This window comes from Eumetopias jubatus, unplaced genomic scaffold, assembly GCF_037043125.1.
Source record: "Eumetopias jubatus isolate StellerSeaLion01/CBP00866 unplaced genomic scaffold, mEumJub1_p1.0 scaffold_1, whole genome shotgun sequence".
Lineage (NCBI taxonomy): Eukaryota > Metazoa > Chordata > Mammalia > Carnivora > Otariidae > Eumetopias > Eumetopias jubatus.
Window position 1 is genome coordinate 65589286 of NW_028274807.1, and position 19031 is coordinate 65608316.

General features: G+C 34.4%; 1 protein-coding gene across 4 annotated transcripts in view; it reads left to right on the top strand.

Moving 5' to 3' along the window:
- Positions 1 to 19031, top strand: part of STXBP5L (syntaxin binding protein 5L) — a 402589-nt gene that overhangs the window by 227202 nt on the left and 156356 nt on the right. For all 4 annotated transcript variants that reach the window (XM_088028262.1, XM_088028202.1, XM_028110658.2 and 1 more), the window contains exons 10-11: positions 5014 to 5168; positions 10301 to 10373. In XM_088028262.1, the coding sequence (XP_087884388.1) occupies positions 5014 to 5168; positions 10301 to 10373 (228 nt within the window). The remainder of the gene's footprint in view (positions 1 to 5013; positions 5169 to 10300; positions 10374 to 19031) is intronic.

A 19031-nucleotide genomic window follows, 5' to 3' on the forward strand; every position in this document is an offset into this window, starting at 1 on the left:
ATATTTTTACATTAGTTTATATATATACATATATATGTGTGGACATACACACAATAGATCAGTACCTCCTTAGTCCAGCCGAATGTTACTAAACATAAGTAGTAAAAATGATCAGTTTTATACTACTATAATTAAAGTATCAAAACATTTTAAATTTAATTATTATGGATGGAAACATTTTACATATGTTATTATATATGTTTATATATGGAAATATTTTACATATATACACATATTATTATTATGTACACATATTATTAGTTATTACTACTTAGTGCACACTGTGCAACTTGTTCGGTGTACTAAAATGAAAGAGAATACTGCCTGCTTTTGAATCTGTTATGGTCTAGTAGAAGTAAGACCATAAACTAGTGGTTTCCATGTAACATGTGAGGTGCTTTTATAGAGATATGCTATGAGAACACAACAAAAGGACACCTAACCCAGCCTAGAGAGAAAGGGGAAAAGAATGGTGAAGAGAGATCAGTAAATTTCTTCTTGGGAAAGAGGATACCTGAGATGGGCTTAAGGGATAATAGGATGGTGGCACACAAAGTAAGGAAAGGGTGAAAGTGAAGAGAAGATACTTTAGGAATCAGGAATTCAAGTCAAGGCAATGTAAAATAATTATTAAGATCCTTGGCATATGGGGTAAGACAGCTATGTGACCTTGAAATTTTTAATTAACGCTTTTAAACTTTAATTTCCTCATCAATTATACCTATCTCATTGTGATGTTTCTGAAGAATAAATGAAATTATGCATGAAGTTTGTAATGTCATAAGTTTGATGAGTGGCACATAGTGGATTTCTTGATAAAAAGAAGTTATTATTGTCATCATCAAAGCAATGATATTTCACATTATTGAAATTATTCCACTGATCCTAATTTAATGATTTATTCTAGTAATTGGTAACCCAATTTTGTATAGAAATAATTCTTCAGATTTCTAATGTGAAATAATTATATATTATTGATCATAATTACTGTCATCCCACTTACAGTGCACTTTAGTACATTGTGTGTGTTTGTTGTGATTACTACTATATTAGAAAATTCACCTTTAAAAGCAGTGGTTCCCCCTCTCAGAACACAAGGAGACTAAACAGCAGAGGAGCACCAAAGTTGAGTACTAAAAGGTATTGTGACAGCAAAATGGACCACAGCCTGGAAGTGACAATAAATAGCTATATTTCTGCTCCATCTAGTACACAGTAGAAATTTTGTGAAATCCAAAAATTGGGATGGCTGTGGCAGGAGCAAGAAATTTAAGAAGAGTTCTACCAAATATGCTGCAGCAATAGGGTCTCTTAAAGATTGCATAGGTAGCAGATGCAAGGGTATGTTTTCTGTTTAATTTATCTTAGATCAACCATTCACAAACTGGCTTTATATTTCTAGGGATAAACAACCATTCTGCTTAGGAATCATTGGTCTCCAATCACCAAATTGCTTATTGGTGCCCCAACACCAATGGCCTCTAGGCTTAATAAATTTATTCTATTCAGAAGAAGGAATAATGATCTCTCTACCTGCTACCACTAACATTATCAAGTTTCTGTGATTAATAAAAAATTACTTTTTGCTAGTCTTTTAATCCCTTTCTATCATGGCCACCTATTGATAGACTTCATGTGTAAAGTTCTCTAAGCCTCAGCATATCCATCTGTTAAGTGAGAATAGTAGTAGTTTTCTCATTGGGATATCATAAGGATTCAATACAATAATGCAAGTAAACTTCTTCACACAATACCCAGAACATCATAAATACTCAACAAATGTTATTTTAGTATGTACTATATTATGTTGCACAGTTTATTGCTTAATCTTGTTGCCTTCATTAAGAAAAAAAATTAATGCTTTTTCTATATTTATTTTACAAATTATACAGTAAAATATTTTTTTCTTTTGCTGTACAATACTGTGGATTTTAACACATGTATAGATGCCTGAAATCACCACCACAATAAGACCACAGAACATTTCCATACCCCCAAATTCCTTTCCTGCTGTTCCCTATAGTTGCACTTTTCTCCACTTCTAACCCCTGACAACCATTGATCTGTTCTCTATCACTGTAGTTTTGCCTTTTTAAGATGTCATATAAATGCAGTTATATATTATGTAATCTTCTGATCCTAGCTTCTTTCACTCAACATAATGCCTTTAGGATTTATCCAAGTTGTTGTCAATGATTTTTAATTTGGGGGTGCCTGGGTGGCTCAGTTGGTTAAGCCTTCAGCTTAGGTCATGATCTTAGGGTCCTGGGATCAAGTCCTGTATTGGGCTTCCTGCTAAGTGGGGCACCTGCTTCTCCTTCTCCCTCTGATATTCCCCCCACTTGTGCTCTCTGGCTCTCTCTGTCAAATAAATAAACAAATAAAATCTTTAAAAACTAATTTTTAATTTGTATTGATGTTTTCTTTATGTATGAAGACATTGTTAATTATATAGTTATTTATTTCTTTTGTAATAATCCATCTGATCAGTATGCCAGGATACACTTGTAGTAAACAGTAAAGGAGTCAGTTTAGTGTGGTATAACATTTATCAAATTGTGTTCCTTTGATCACTAACTGTATTCATGGAAAAATAGGAATCTGTAATCAAATACATTTGAGAGATCTAAGAAATTCTGGGTTATATAAGAGTTAATTGGATTCTTTACTGTACAGTTTCTAGAATCTTTGCTATATGGCCTGAATTATAAAATTTCAAAAGGGAGATATGGTGTGCAAGTGTCTATCAAATTTTAAATTAAAAACTATTTTTCAGGGATGCCTGGGTGGCTCAGTTGGTTGTGTTTGCCTTCAGTTCAGTTCATGACTCCAGGGTCCTAAGCAGGGAGCCTGCTTCTCCTTCTTCTCCCCCTGCTTGTGCTCTCTCTCTGTCAAATAAATAAACAAAATCTTTTTTAAAAAAATCTTTTTTTTCAGAACATTTTTTAAGTTATATTCCATAGTTTTAGAAACATTAGACTAGAAGTAAAAAATGTACTTTGGAGTCTGGATTTCAATCTTTATCCTTTCACTCCATAGCGGCTTGACTCTAAACAATTTCACCTGTATTAATCCCAGAGTCATCTGCTACAGGCAGTATAGATCACTGTTTAGGAGAATAGACTTTGAAATCTGACAGATCTGTTTTCTTTTGGGTTTTTCTGCTTAGTTGTTACTTAACCTCATTAATAAAATGAGGATTATACTTATGAGAATTAAATGTGATAATTATCTAATGCAATTATTCATGAGTGGTTTCCTGAGCATTTCCTGAGGAATGAACTTTTTGTTCAGTCATTCAATAGTTTACAGAGAAGTGCATATATATCAGCAATTAACTTCAGATCCAGTGTCTGATGCGGAGTCATAATAAAAGCAGAAAAGCTTTTGCTTTCTTCCAATATTAGAAAGGACATATTTTCCAATGTGCTTACCAAAAAAGGAGAGAGTAAATTGCTTCTTACCCTATATTTGGATTAGCACTAGGAGATGAGATTAACTTCACCCCCTTTTACATGGAAAAAATAGATATTTATGGCCTTATTAACATTTGGAGCAGATAGTTAAATTCAATATGTATGCAAAGATAATATGTTCTCTAAATCATGACATTTGTTGTAAAACAAAGCAACACAAAAAGGTGCAAAAACACTTACTCATTTCATTAAAAACAACTTTTAAATCTGGAAAAACCTTAATAATATAAGCATTTATTTTATAGGAAAAAACTTGCTGCTTAGTGCCACCATTACTAGGTTGATAATTTAGTATGCCAAATTACTGAAGCAAGACTAACATCAACTGATATAGGACTCAAGGAAAATAAATTAGATTATTTTTTCTTATTTAGCTTACAACTCAAATATTTATGTTAAAACATTAAGACAGAATTATAAATAAAAATCAGTATAGATACTTTATATGTAAGTTTTAATGGAAACTTTTTAAAAAGCTCTTTTTTGTTCTTGTTATGTAGGCAGCCTAAGATTAGCAAATGTCCCATTGGTAATGTTTGGTACCATGTACAGTACAAAATGAAAGAGAAAGGGAAATTTATAAAGTGATTTTTAGAAGCTAGTAGATTCTTTAGTGAATAGCTGGAAATGAATTACTTAGAGAAGCATATGTTCTCAAAGAATTTGTTAAAAATAAGTGTCTAGTTCTTTTTAAAAAAAATTTTGGAGAATACTTTCAGTTTGGTATTTACTTATTAAATATACTTCATCAGCATATTTTGTTTTATATACATAAACTAAGGATACAGGTATTAATTTGAGAAAAGTGAAAAGTTATGACACTATTTCATAACTTTCTGACAGCTGTAATATTTTATAGTCATCTCAGCCCCACTCAATTTATCTAATTTTATCTTGCAACTAACAGGGCCTAAAAAGTTTGATGTTCATTTTAGTAGCTAAATAGAACTGGCTGACCCAAGATAAAATTGGGAAGATCACATTTTTTGTCTTAGTTTTCTCCATCTTTTTATCATAACCCTTTCCCACAGAAACTCCATTACATAGAATTTTCATGTTACGTTCTACCACTCTGGGCTTGCTATTGTTGCATTTAATTTTATATTGAAATTTGCCTCTTTTATCCCTTAAGAATTTTGGACCCCACATGCCAAATGGTTAATATGATAAACTAACATAGCTTAATATTCTAATGGTAGTGATATAGAGTTTTGGGAATCAACTAATACATGTGGAGATGTCCTTTTGACTCAGTGAGCACCTCTATTTCCCTCCAACTTCTCTACCTTTTCCCCAATACACCTCATCACCTTTAGACTGATTCATTAGTGATTTTAATGGTAAGAATTCACAATCAGAAAAAGGGAAATGGTAGAATAATGTCATTTGGGTGAGATATTTTGCACTAAGAAAGATATTTGCTGTCAAATTATGTTGTGTATAATCCCTACCAAACTTACTCTTCATTAGCTCAGTCCTATGATATTGTATCATCTTAAAGGACTTCTCAATCTCATTAACTTTTTTTTCTATGTAGTGAACCCTTCATAATATTTTCTGGTGGATTGTCCTATGACAAAGCTTGCAGAAGACCAAGTTTAACCATCATGCATGGAAAAGCAATTACAGTGCTTGAAATGGATCATCCTATTGTTGAATTTCTTACTTTATGTGAAACACCCTATCCAAATGGTAAGTAAAAAAAAAAAAAAATGAAACTATTAATGTTGAAAATCATTTTTGAAGTAAGTTCCTAATAAAATTAAGCTTAAATATTTTTAGTTTTGGCAGCTGACATCCACTGTGGTACAACACTGTGAGCTACAGGTGCTGGAGCAGGTTCCGCAACTGTACCTACTTGACAAACTGGAAGTAAGACAGATGTAGTACAGCAGTGCTGGAGTTTCAGGTTCTTATATCAGGTAAGTGCTTTAAACTTTGATAAGGATGGTGGAAGCTGAGCTGGGAGGGTCTGATAGGGGTCCAGGGTGAAATCACTTGGGGAAACTGAGGTCTCCTAATAGCCTCTCCTAGACCAGCTCCACCCATCCCATTCCAACACTAATCAAAGTTAAAGCACTTACCTGATATCAGTGATCTATAACTCTGGTGGTAGTGCATCTGTTTCACAGCTGGCTTTGCTTCAGATGCAACTGCAGCACCTCTGATTATTCTAGGATTGCTGATGTGTGGTTAGTGATTTATTTCAATTTTGAGAATAATTTAGAAGGGCTTTTGGGAGGAGAGATGCATCCTGAATATAAGGACTTTTTGTAAACATAAAAACTAAACTTATGTGCAAACTGTATAATGAAATCTAATAATAATGAAATATTTTAGTAATCTAAAAACTGAGAGGGGTGAAACATAAAAAGCAAAATATGAGTTTATGATTAAAACAACATACTATGTATATGTGTATGTACATATATATATAAAACTACAATTTCAAGAGGGAACATATATAAGAGAAAGAATACTAGACTTGGAGGCACAGTATTTGGTTTTATGATTTAGCTCTGTCATTCACTAGCTGGGTGACCTTGGGTAAATCATTTTACTTTTATGAGTTAGATTTATCATTTTTAGAAAGAGAATAATAATATTAATGCCACATGACTATTGGAAGGCCAAAATGAGCACACTTTGTAACTATGAAGATCTATAAATTGTTTTATTACAACTGTATTAATTTGCTTTAAATTCTTTAGTTTTGTATTTAAAGATGGGATAAATTAATATGAAATAACAGTCAATGAGGCACTTTATTTCCAGAGTTGCTGGGACAGACAAGTTACCTGTGTTGTTAATTAATCAACAAATATTTATTGGATGCTTCTATGGTCTCAGTACTACAAGGACTTATTGAGAATACAGATGAAGTATGAAACTGATCTCTAATGTCAAATCACATAAAATCTAGTTGGATGAGGGAGATAATTATGACTTAAGTTTAAAAAATGTAACAGTTAAGTGCTGAGTTATATGGGTCAGAGTTTAAATAATATACTAATTTACAGGCTAGTAAGATAGTCAATTGCTAAAATATTCTTGCAAAGGTTCATGGAAAAATAAGTTTTAGACTTTGAAGAATGACTTGGCATTTGAAAAGGATATTGAGTAAAGGTTTTAGAATTTGTAAAGTTTGCTAGAGTGAGATCAACTTAGAGAAAAAATTGAAAGCCTTTTAGAGGTATTTGGAAATAGGGAACTACAGAAGAATTTTGGGAAAATATTAAGGTGAAAGAAAGCAATGCTTTTAGTGAAATTTACCAAAAAGGAATTTATGGGTTTGAACAGGCACTGAAATCTTAAATTCCAGATTCCAGCTGGGAGGCTTTTGTGACAATGTTCATTAAAATGGTCAAGATCTGAAATACAGGGCTGCCTGTAGGAATGGAAAGAGGAAACCCACTGAATTTGGTCACCAGTTAGGTTTAGAGAGTGATATGACAGATGAGTTAAAGAGAACATATTTTAAGAATAGTGGTTTCAGGGGTGCCTGAGTGGTTCAATCAGCCTGGGATTGAGCCCTGTGTTGGGGCTCCCAGCTCAGCAGGGAGCCTGCTTCTCTCTCCCTCTGCCCCTGCCCCTCCCCTTGCTCATGCACACTCTCTCTCTCTCAAATGAATAAATAAAATTTAAAAAAAGAATAATGGTTTCATATGCAATAATAACAGTTTTTGGAAAGAGAAAAAGATAAATCTGAGTATAAGTCAGTAGTCAGCAGAAAAAGAGAAAGAAAAGGTCTTTAATATTTATTTATGAATTATCAGAATATAGATATTCTTTGGGGTTATGAGAATGAATGTTAAAGGAACAAAGAACAAACAGAAGACCAAAAGCTGAATTCAGAAGAGCTTAGAGAAAAATATATGTGCCAGTAATAGAGACTGATAGTGTTTGATCTCTGCAACCACACATTTTTATGTGTATGTGTGTGTCTGTATAAGTTTCTACTCATCAGTGGAAATGTTAGGATAATTTCTAATAATATTAAGTAAATTATAAATATATTGTAACTATGTCTAATCACTTCCAAGCCACATATATGTCTTTGTTTTCAGAGTAGTGATAAACAATGGAATTTTTATTTGTCAGGAGCTAAGAGAAATACTTTACTCAGTAAAATATAAATGTATTTTATTAACAATTTCTGGCTAAAACAATAATACATGAAAGTGACAGAAAAGATCCTACAATCCACATTAGTATATAATGAAAACTTACTCACTGCCCTTCCAGAAGTGACTATTTCTAAGTTTTTGTATTTTTCCAAAAAGTTTATGCATATGCCTATGTGTACTTATCTATGTATACATTATCTCTTTTTTGTACGAATGAGAACATATTCCATGTGCTGTTCCATATTATACTTTTTTTCACCTAACTGTATTTTGAGTATGATTCCATACTAGCAAATATGGAACTTCATTCTTCTTTGCAGCCACATAGTGATAAATCTTACACATATGTTACACAAATAAATTTATTAACAGTTTTTAATATTGATAAATCATTTGCGACATCTGACAATTCAATTCAACTTGTTTTTCAAAGAACACAAATGCCTCTTATCTCAGGGGGTATTGCCCAGAGTAACTAAGCAACTATACTCAGAATTCATCAATTTCACATTTACATTTAACTGTATCTGGTCCGCTACAAGCATCATAAATAATGCATTCCTCTTCAGAGAAATAGTAATTGTTATAGAGCTTTTTAATTGTAGGGGGCTAAGGTTAAAATACTAAGCCTGCTCAAAAATAAACCAATCTAATGGAGGAAGTGATACCGTTGGCATCTACTTAGCATGTACTATGTGCCAGGCTTTGCCTTAAACATCTTCATATACATCTAATTTTCATAATAGTCTAAGGTAGTTATTATTTTGCCATATCAATGGATAAAGAAATTGAATTAATATAATTGAGCTAATAAGTTAATGAATTTGCTTAAGATCAAACTGTTAATAAATAATAGACACAAAATTGAACCTAATACTGACTGACTCCTAAGGAAATCTTTTTATTCAGAGATTACTACAGTACATCAGGTATTTCTACAAAGGTGAAACTTTTGCTACCAGTTTTTATTATTTGAAAAGAAACAATAATAATCTAACAGATGTACCTACCTAAAGTGATAAAATAGATATAACTACCTAAAATGACTATGAATTTTGCTTATTCATGCCAGTGTCTCAGCTATTTTATTTTTGTAGTAGTTGCTTCCCCATCAATGATTGCCCTGGAGAGAAAACAAAGAAAAAATGTAATAGTATAGAACTCCAGTGTTCCTTCAACTGAAAACAAAACCAAAAAAAAAAAAAAAAAGAAACAAACCCTAAAAACCCTAAATTCAGAAGTACTGAAATAATGTTGAAAACTTAAAACAGCTCTAAGAGATAAGGGAAAAGTGGAGGAAGCCTCAATTTGAGAACAGATTAGATGGCAAACAGTATGAAGACTGCATACTGTCACATAGACATGCACCCAAACAAGGGTATACTCCTCAGTTTTGGGGTTTCTGTTTCCAGTTTTTCTCTTGTAGCATGTGACTTATAAATATGAATAGGTTCTACAGCTTCTCAAGACTATAAAGGCCTGTGAAGGACTATGAAGGCCATCTTTTCCAGTTTCCCACCTAAGACTTGAATACTCTGAATAAAATTCCCACCAAGTGATTGTTGAACTTTACTTAAGGTAGCTAGTAGAAACTGCTGGAATAATGAAAACACATGAGAATTTAGAATCAGAAGGCCTGGGTTAAATTTCCAGCTTTTTCAATTAACCAGCTTTGTAAATTTGTGCCAATCTCACAATCTCTTTGGACTTCAGTTTTCTCTATGAAATGAAAAATAGTAATACCTGTTCTAGCTACTGAGAATCAAATATCATGTATGTAAGATGTTTTTGTGAATACTTTTTCCTTAAATTGAGAACACTTTAACTGTGCCTTTCCTTTATTATTCCCTATTATAGATGGAAAGCAATGTCTTCCCTGACCACAATAACTAAATCAGTGCTCTCCCACCAACCACAAGTCATTTCTTATACTATTACCTTTGATAATTCTTTTCATAGCTCACATTATTCTGTGAATTTATCTTATTTGCTTACTTCTTCATGGTTTGTATACATCCCTAGGATGTAAACTCCATGAGAATAAGGACCTTGTCAATTTTATTTTCCATATATCCTTTGTTCTGAGAATAGTTGCTAGAACATATTGAAAGGAGGAGGGGGCGGTTAAAGTGTAGGAATTTGAAAATCCTAGACTATCCTCAGATTCCTTGCCTTTTGAGGTATATACTCTTAGGGACATATCTTTAAGTACATGTTAAATCACACTGAATTGAAATTAAATTTTTTGGTATAAGGAGTGTTGCTCTCATAGGGAGGTGAAAATGTATCACAGCTCAGGAAGGCAGAACTACTATTTCCTTAGAACATCTCCTTGTGCCTATAAAATCAGATCTAAAATGGAAGGTTATGGAAGAATAAGATAAATGTTTGTGAGACAGAGGTGACAGACTCTCTTCAAATAATCTGCTATCACCACCTCATGATTATAGAGAAATGTTTAACTCTATGCCTATTCAACTTTTCATTTTCATATTCCCTATAATGATCTTAAATATTAAGTCTGAGAAACACAACAGTATTTTTAAAAGTGCTCTTTGTTACTTCTTACATTGGCTCATATTTTGGTCTTCTGAAATCATTTAAATAACATTTGTAAGGAGATAAAAGAAATGAAAATTTGGTGATTTTATAAAATATGAAATATGAAAACTTCCACTTTTTATTTTTTACTTGTAGAATTTCAAGAACCTTATGCTGTTGTAGTACTTCTGGAAAAAGATCTCATTGTAGTTGATCTGACACAAAGCAAGTAAGTTGTTCATTACAGATTAAACTATTTTTATACTCTATTCATTACAATTAAAATACAGGAAGATGTTATAGATAACTGACAGTATATGTTAGATGATAAATATTCTTTATGTGGAATATTGTTATGCTAGAATTGTAGAAATGTAATTGGTTCAATAATGAAAACTAAACCAGGAGAGTTTAGGAAACACAAAACTGTAACATTTTAAAGGCAACACCTGATGTTTGGAAACATGCATTTGGAGACTCAGGACACATAAAATGGATCACGTTTCTGCTGTTAACCTAAGCAAACACAACTGTTATGAAAATTTGTACAGTGTACTATATGGCCATCTGCTAGACTATTGACTAAAGGAAAATGGTACATGATAAAAGTATTATTGAACTATTGCAGCAATAATACAGAAGAGCAGGATCTGGAGGGTAGAGAAGATGGAGGCCTTCTTTCATTTTCTTTTCTTCCTTGTTATTTTGTAGGCAATGGTAACAAATATAAAATACTGCTGTTAGAGTGGTGATCTCAACTCCATTACATGGACAGTAAAAGTAGATGAAATTGATTAACACTGTCTTCTTGCTACACATCTTCATTGTAAATGATGATAGGCATAAAACTGATTTTCCCTCACTTTATTCCTTTTTTAATTGAAGTATATTTAACACAATGTTATATTAGTTTCAGGTGTACAACATATTGATTCAACAATTCTATACATTACTCAGTGCTCACCACAATTAAGTGTAATCACCATCTGTTGCATTACAGTATTATTCACTATGTTCCCTGTGCTGTACTTTTCATCCCCATGACTTACATATTTCATAACTGAAAGTTTATAGCTCTTAATCCTCTAAAATGATAAAACAGATATAACTACCTAGGTCATTGTTTCCCCTTTGGCAATCACCAACTTGTTCTCTGTATTTATGAGTTTAATATTTTTGTTTCTTTGCTTGTTTTGTTTGTTAGATTCCACATGTCAGTGAAATTATATGGTATTTGTCTCTCTGACTTATTTCACTTAGGATAATACCCTCCAGTCCCATCCATGTTGTCACAAATGGCAATATCTCATTAGTTTTTTATGGCTGAATAATATCTGGTAGATAGATCGATAGATAGATATAGGTTGCTTCTATACCTTGGCTATTGGGAATAATGCTGCAATAAACATAGGGTGCATATATCTTGGTAAATACCCAGTAGTAGGACTACTGGATCATATGGTATTTCTATTAATTCTTTGGAAAACCTCCATACTGTTTTCTATGGTGGCTGCACCAATTTACATTCCCACCAACAGTGCACTAGGGTCTCTTTTCCTCCACATCCTTGCCAACACTCGTTATTTCTTTTCTTTTTTATTCTAGTCATTCTGACAAATGTAAGGTGACATCTCATTGTAGTTTTGATCTGCATTTTCCTAATGATTTGTGATGTTGGGCATCTTATCATGTTTCTATTGGCTATTTGTAGGTCTTCTTTGGAAAAAGGTCTATTCAAGTCCTCTGGCCATTTTTAATCAGATTTTTTGTGGGGGTTCTTTGATGTTAATTTGTGTAAGTTATTTAAGTATTTTGGATATTAGCCTTTTATCAGATATATCATTTGCATATATCTCCTCCCATTCAGTAAGTTGCCTTGTCATTTTTGTTGATTGTTTCCTTCACTGTCACAAAACCTTTTTGTTTTGTTGTAGTCCCAGTAGTTTATTCTTGCTTTTGTTTCCCTCACTGGAGGAGATATATCTAGAAAACTGTTTCTACAGCAGATGTCAAAGAAATTACTGCCTATGTTTTCTTCCAGATGTTTTATGGTTCCAGGTTTTGCATTTAGGTCTTTAATTTGAGTTTATTTGTGTGTATGGTGTAAGAAAGTGGTCTAATTTCACTCTTTTACATGTAGCTGTCCAGTTTTCATAGCACCATTTTTTAAGAGACTGCCTTTTCCCCATTGCATATTCTTGCCTTTGTTGTAGATTAAATGACCACATAAGCATGGGTTTATTTCTGGGCATTCTATCTGTTCTGTTGGACTAGGTTATGTGTCTGGTTTTTTTGTTTGTTTGTTTGTTTTTGTTTTGTTTTGTTTTTGCTAGTACCATATTGTTTTGATTATTACAGCTTTGTAGTATATCGTGAAATCTGGAATTGATGAGATACCTCCAGCTTTGTTTTTCTTTCTCAAGATTGCTTTGGGGGCGTCCCTGGATGGCACAGTTAAGCATCTGACTCTTGGTTTCAGCTCAGGTTGTGATCTCAGGGTTTGGGGGATTGAGCCCCGCATGGGGCTCCATGCTTAGCAGGGAGTCTGCTTGATATTCTCTCTCTCCCTCTGCCCCTCCCCACCAGTCTCTCTCTTTCCAATATAAATAAATAAATCTTTAAAAAAGGATTGCTTTGGCTATTTGGGGTCTTTTGTTGTTCCATCCAAATTTTAGGATTCTTCTAATTTTGTGAAAAATGCTGTTGGTATTTTAATAGAGATTGAGTTAAATGTGAAGATAGCTTTGGGTAGTATGGACATTTTAATGATATTCTTTCAATCTATAGCATGGAATATCTCCATTTGTTTCTGTCATCTTTCTTTCATCATGTGTTATAGTTTTCATCACCTTGGTTCAGTTTATTCCTAGGTATTTTATTCTTTTTGATGCAATTGTAAGTAGGATTGTTTTTAAATTTCTCTTTCTGCTTCTTCATTATTAGTGTATAGAAATGCAAGATTTTTGTATATTAATTATTTATCCCACAACTTTACTGAATTCATTTATCCATTCTAGTAGTTTTTTGATGGGGTCTTTAGGGTTTTCTATATATAGTCTCATGGATCTGCAAATAATGACCGTTTTACTTCTCCCTTACCAATTTGGATGTGTTTTCTTTTTCTTGTCTGAATGCTGCAGCTAGGATTTCCAGTACTATGTTGAATAAAAGTGGCAAGTGTGGACACCCTTCTCTTCTTCCTGATCTTAGAGTAAAAGCTCTCAGATTTTCACCACTGAGTATGATGTTAGCTGTGGGTTTTTTATATATGATCTTTATTATGTTGAGGTATGTTCCCTCTAAACTCACTTTGTTGAGAATTTTTATGAGGAATGGATGTTGTATTTTGTCAAATGTTTTTCTGCATGTATTGAGATGGTCATATGGTTTTTATCCTTTTTCTTGTTAATGTGATGTATCTTATTGATTGATTTGCAAATACCAACCATCCTTGCATCCCTGGAATAAATTTAACTTGATCATGGTAAGTCATGCTTTTAATGTATTATTGAATGTGGTTTGCCAATGTTTTGTTTAAGGATTCTTGCATCTATGTTCATCAGAGATATTGGCCCATAAATTTTTTTGGTAGTGTCTTTGTCTACTTTTGGTATCACATTAATGCTGGCCTCATAGAATGAATTTAGAATTTTCATTCCTCTTCTATTTTTTAGAATCATTTAAGAAAAGGTTTAACTCTTCTTTAAATATTTGGTAGAATTTGCCTATGAAGCTGTCTGGTGTGGAGTTTTGTTTGTTAGGAGTTTTTGACTACTGAATCAATTCCATTACTAGTAACAGTTCTGTTCAAATTTTCTATCTTCCTAAATCAGTTGTGGAGGATTATGTTTCTAGAAATGTATCCATTTTTTTCCAGGTTGTCCAATTGGTTAGCATATAATTTTTCATAATATTCTCTTATAATCCTTTGTATTTCTGTGGCGGTGTTATTTTTTCTTCATTTCTGATTTTGTTTGAGTCGTCCCTCTTTTTCCCTTGATGAGTCTGGCTAAAAGTTTATCAGTTTTGTTTATCTTTTTAAAGAACCAGTTCTGGGGCACCTGGATGGCTCAGTTGGTTAAGCATCTGCCTTCGGCTCAGGTCATGATCCCAGGATCCTGGAGTCAAGCCCCGAGTCAGGCTCCCTGCTCAGCAGGGAACCTGCTTTTCCCTCTCCCTCTGCCACTCCCCCTTGCTGTGTTCTCTCTCTTTCTCTGTCAAATAAATAAATAAAAATCTTAAAAAAAAAAAAAAGAAAGAACCAGGTCCTAGTTTAATTGATCTTTTCTATTGTGTGTGGATTTTTTGTCTCTATTTTATTTATTTCTCTCTAATCTTTATTATTTCCTCTCTTCTACTGGCTTTCAGCTTTGTTTGTTCTTCATTTTCTAGCTCCTTTAATTATAAGATTAAGTTGTTTGAGGTTTTTCTTATTTCTTTAGGTAGACCTGTATTGTTATAAACTTCTCTCTTACAACTGCTTTTGCTGTGTCCCAAAGATTTTTTTAAAAGATTTTATTTATTTAATTGACAGAGAAAGAGAGTGCACACAAGAGAGCATAAGCAGGGGGAGTGGCAGAGGGAGAAGCAGACTCCCCACTGAGCAGGGAGCTGGATGTGGGGCTCAATCCCAGGACCCTGGGATCATGACCTGCACTGAAGGCAGACGCTTAACTGACTGAGCCACCCAGGCACCCCATGTCCCAAAGATTTTGGACTATTATGTTTTTATTTTCATTTGTCTCCATGTTTTTTTTTTATTTCCTCTTTGATTTCTTGGTCGAACCCACTGGTTGGTTAGTAGCATTTTGTTTAGCCTCCATATATTTGTTCTTTCCAGATTTTCTTGCAGTTGATTTTCATTTTCATATCATTGTGGTTAGAAAAGTTGCTCGATATGATACTAAGCCTTTTAAATTTATTGAGACTTGTTTTATGGCCTAACGTGATCTACCATGGAGAATGTTCCATGTGCAATTGAAAAGAATGTGTATTCTGCTGGCTTTGGATGGAATGATCTGTATATATCTGTATATATTTGGTCTGTTGTGTCATTCAAAGGCACTATTTCCTCTAGATTTTCTGTCTGGATGGTCTATCCATTGACTTAAGTGGGGTGGTAAAGTCCCCTACTATTATCGTATGACTGTTAATTTTTTTCCCTTTATATTTGTTAATATGTGCTTTATGTATTTGGGTGCTCCAATTTGGGTGCATAGATATTTAAAATTGTTATATCATCTTCTTGGATGTTCCCTTTATCATTATGTAGTGAGTTTTTCTCTCGTTAGTCTTTGTTTTAAAGTCTTTTGTTTTAAAGTCTACCCTAAGCTCTAAGTGTTGCTACCCCTGGTTTTGTTTTGTTTTTGCTTTCATTTTCATGCTTTATGGTTTCTCAGCCCTTCACTCTCAGTCTGTATGTGTCTTTAGGTCTGAAGGGAGTCTCTTGTAGGCAGCATATAGATGGGCCTTGTTTTTTAACCATTTAGTCATGTAAGTCCTTTGATGGAGCACTTAGCCCCTTTAAAGTAAATTGTTACCTAGTTGTTTTTGTAGTTCTTCTCTGTCCCTTTCTTCTTCTCTTGCTCTCTTCTCTTGTGATTTAATGGCTTTCCTTAGTGTTATGCTTGGATTACTTTCTATTTATTTTGTGTATATCTACTGTAGGTTTTTGATTTGTGGTTACCATTAGGTTCATATATAATATCTCATGGGTATGGCAGTCTATATTAACTGGATGGTCATTTAAGTTTAAATGCATTCTAAAAGCATTAAATTTCTAATCTGTCTCCATGTTTTATGTATATGATGTCATAATTTACATTTTTATTTTGTATATACCTTGATTGGTTTTGTAGATATAATTTTCTATTTTTGTGTTTTAACCTCCATACTGGCTTTATAAGTGATTAATCTACTACCTTCATTACATGTTTGCTTCTACCCACAAACTTTCTTCCTTTCATAATTTTTTCAGTCAAAGCCTTTTCTTTCCACTCAATTCCCTTTAACATCTATTATAAGCCTGGTTTAGTGGTGATGAACTCTTTTAACTTTTGTTTGGGAAACTTTTTCTCTCTCCTATTCTGAATGGTAACTTTGCTGGATAGAGTATTCTTGGTTGCACATGTTTTTGTTTTTTTTTTCCTTTCAGCACTTTGAATATATCATACCACTGTCTTCTGGCCTACAAATTTCTGCTGAAACTCAGCTGATAGCCTTATGGGATTTCCCTTTATGTGACTTTTTTTTTCTCTTGTTGCTTTTAAAATTCTATTACTTTTTGCCATTTTAATTATTATATGTCTTGGTATGGACCTTCTTGGGTTAATCTTGTTAGGGGCTCTCTGTGATTCCTGTATCTGGATGTCTGTTTCCTTCCCCAGATTAGGGAAGTTTTCAGCTATTATTTCTTCAAATAAGTTTTATGCCTTCTTTCTCTTCTCCTTTTGGGATCCCTATACTGTGAATGTTAATACTCTTGATGATATTGCTGAGTTCCCTTAACTTGTTCTCATTTTTCATTATTCTTGGTTGGTTGCTTGCTTTCTAATAACCTGTCTTCCAGATTACTTATCCATTTTTCTGCCTACCCTAATCTGCTGTTTTTTTCCCTCTAGTGTGTTTTTATTTCAATTATTGAATTTTCCATCTCTGCCTGGTTCTGTTTTATATTTTCTATCTCTTTGTTGAAGTTCTCAATGAATTCATCCACTCTCTTTTGAAGTCCAATGAGTATCTTTATAACCATTACTTTGCATTTTTATCAGGCATACTGCTTATCTCACCTTTGCTTAGATCTTTTGCTGTGATTTTTTTCTTTCATTTTGGGACATATCCCTCTGTCTCATTTTGTCAAACTCTGTTTGTTTTACTGTATTATGGAGGTCAGCTATATCACCTGGTCTTGAAAATAGTGGTCTTATGTAGAAGAAGAAGAGGTCCTGTGGTGCCCTTTAGTGATATTTCCCCTAGTTACCAGAGCTAGATGTTCCTGGGATATAATCTCTAGGGGTTGGGTGGACCGAGCAGCATCTGTCCTTAACCCAGTCAGATGCAATGATCCATTTTGCCTGCTCTGGGTGCACTGGACAGGATTTGGTCCCTGTGCTGTTGAGGGACCCAAGGTCTCTGTGGGCTTGTAGGTGGGTGGGGTCAACAGTCAGCCTCGCTGTCTACAATTAGCCTCTGCAGAGGCACACCCCATGGCAGGGCTTTCTCCCTGTTTGGCCCACAGATGCTTTTGTTGATGGGTGAGGCCAGGAACTAGACTAGGTTTTGCAATCTATACCATAACTGTGGATACACTGACCAGCAGGGCTCTCTCTCTGCATAGTCGCTAAAAGGCTTGGTTGCTGGAATTGTAGGTATGCTGCTGTGTAGGGTTGTCTCCCCCTCTCCCCGGGGTAGGAGTCATTTTGGAGTGGCACTGGTTCCTTACCAGGGATGATTGCAGGATGTAAAGGGTCAGGAGCTGCTTTGCAGGTGGGTTGAATGGGGTAGGGCACACAGTTCTAGAAAGATATGTGGAGAGTGTTAGGGCTGGTTTGCAAGTGTCCAGCTATCTAGGCTGGGAGATGGGAGGAAAAATGGCACCCACCAACACTTGTTCTTGGAGAAGTCTGAAGATCGCTGTCCCTCCGTTGCACGTTTTGAGATTAGTAAATTTTCAAACTACTGCTTCTGTGCTGTGTCTCAGTTGGGGTTTTTTATTATGCTGGATCTTTAAGGACAGGGACTCAGTTTCCTATCTCCCTCTGTCTTTCTTGGAGTTAAGCCCCATTGGTTTTTAAAGCCCTGTGTAAATGGAGACTCGTCTTCTCAGGGCAGATCCCCAGTGCCTGGGATGCCTGGTGTGGGGTCTAATCTTCTTGCTTCCCCATGCTTGGTATCCCTCTCATTTGTGTCTAGTCTTAGCAGGGATCTGGTTCCCAACTACATCTCTGCCCCTCTTACCTTTTTCAGTGTGGCTCTTCTCGGTAATTGACTAAGGACAGTCTGTTCTGCCAGTCTTTAGATCATTTTCAGAGTTAGTTGCACAGATGTAGTTGTTATCTTGTCCATGGGAGAAAGTGAGCTCAGGATCCTCCTACTCTTCTATCTTCTTCCTAACTCTGATTTTCCCTCATTCTATACTCTAGACCCACTGATCTTCTCTTAGCCCTTATACATGCAGAAGTTTTGTACATTCTCTCTTCTCTGCATGTATTAATTTCCCCTTCCTTTTTCCTCTTATTAAGATCTTATCTGTAAGAAACAACTCAGATATCATTCCTCATTAAAAATTATTTTCATTACCTATAAAATTGGGTCAAATATCCTATTACAGACTTGCATACTTCCCTTCTCCTCTCCTTCATAGCTCTGACACAGATAAAATTTTCCATTTGTTTATTATTGCTTTAAAGATTCTCTACTAGACAGTATAGGTATCATGAAGGAGGAGCTTTGTCTGCACATGGAGTAGGTTCTCAGTAAATTTCTGTTGAATGACTTAAAGCCTGGGAGTTCTACTTTCTATGTCATTTAAAAATGTCAGAGACAGGAGCACCTGGGTGGCTCAGTTGGTTAAGTGTCTGACTCTTGATTTCAACTCAGCTCATGATCTCAAGGTTATGGAATTGAGCCCTGCATTGGGCTCCTCACTCAGCGAGGAGTCTACTGGAGATTCTCCCTCTCCCTCTGCACCTCCCCACCATGCTCTCTCTCTCTCTCAAATAAATAAGTAAATCTTTACCAAAAAATGTCAGAGCCAAAGTACTTTATGCTCATTTGCAGCATATATTTCGGTATTTTGAAAGGGATGTAGTATTAGGGCCGTAAGATCATCATCACTGATTCTTCCTGGCTATTCTATTTATCAACATTAAACTTGATTAAATTTTAT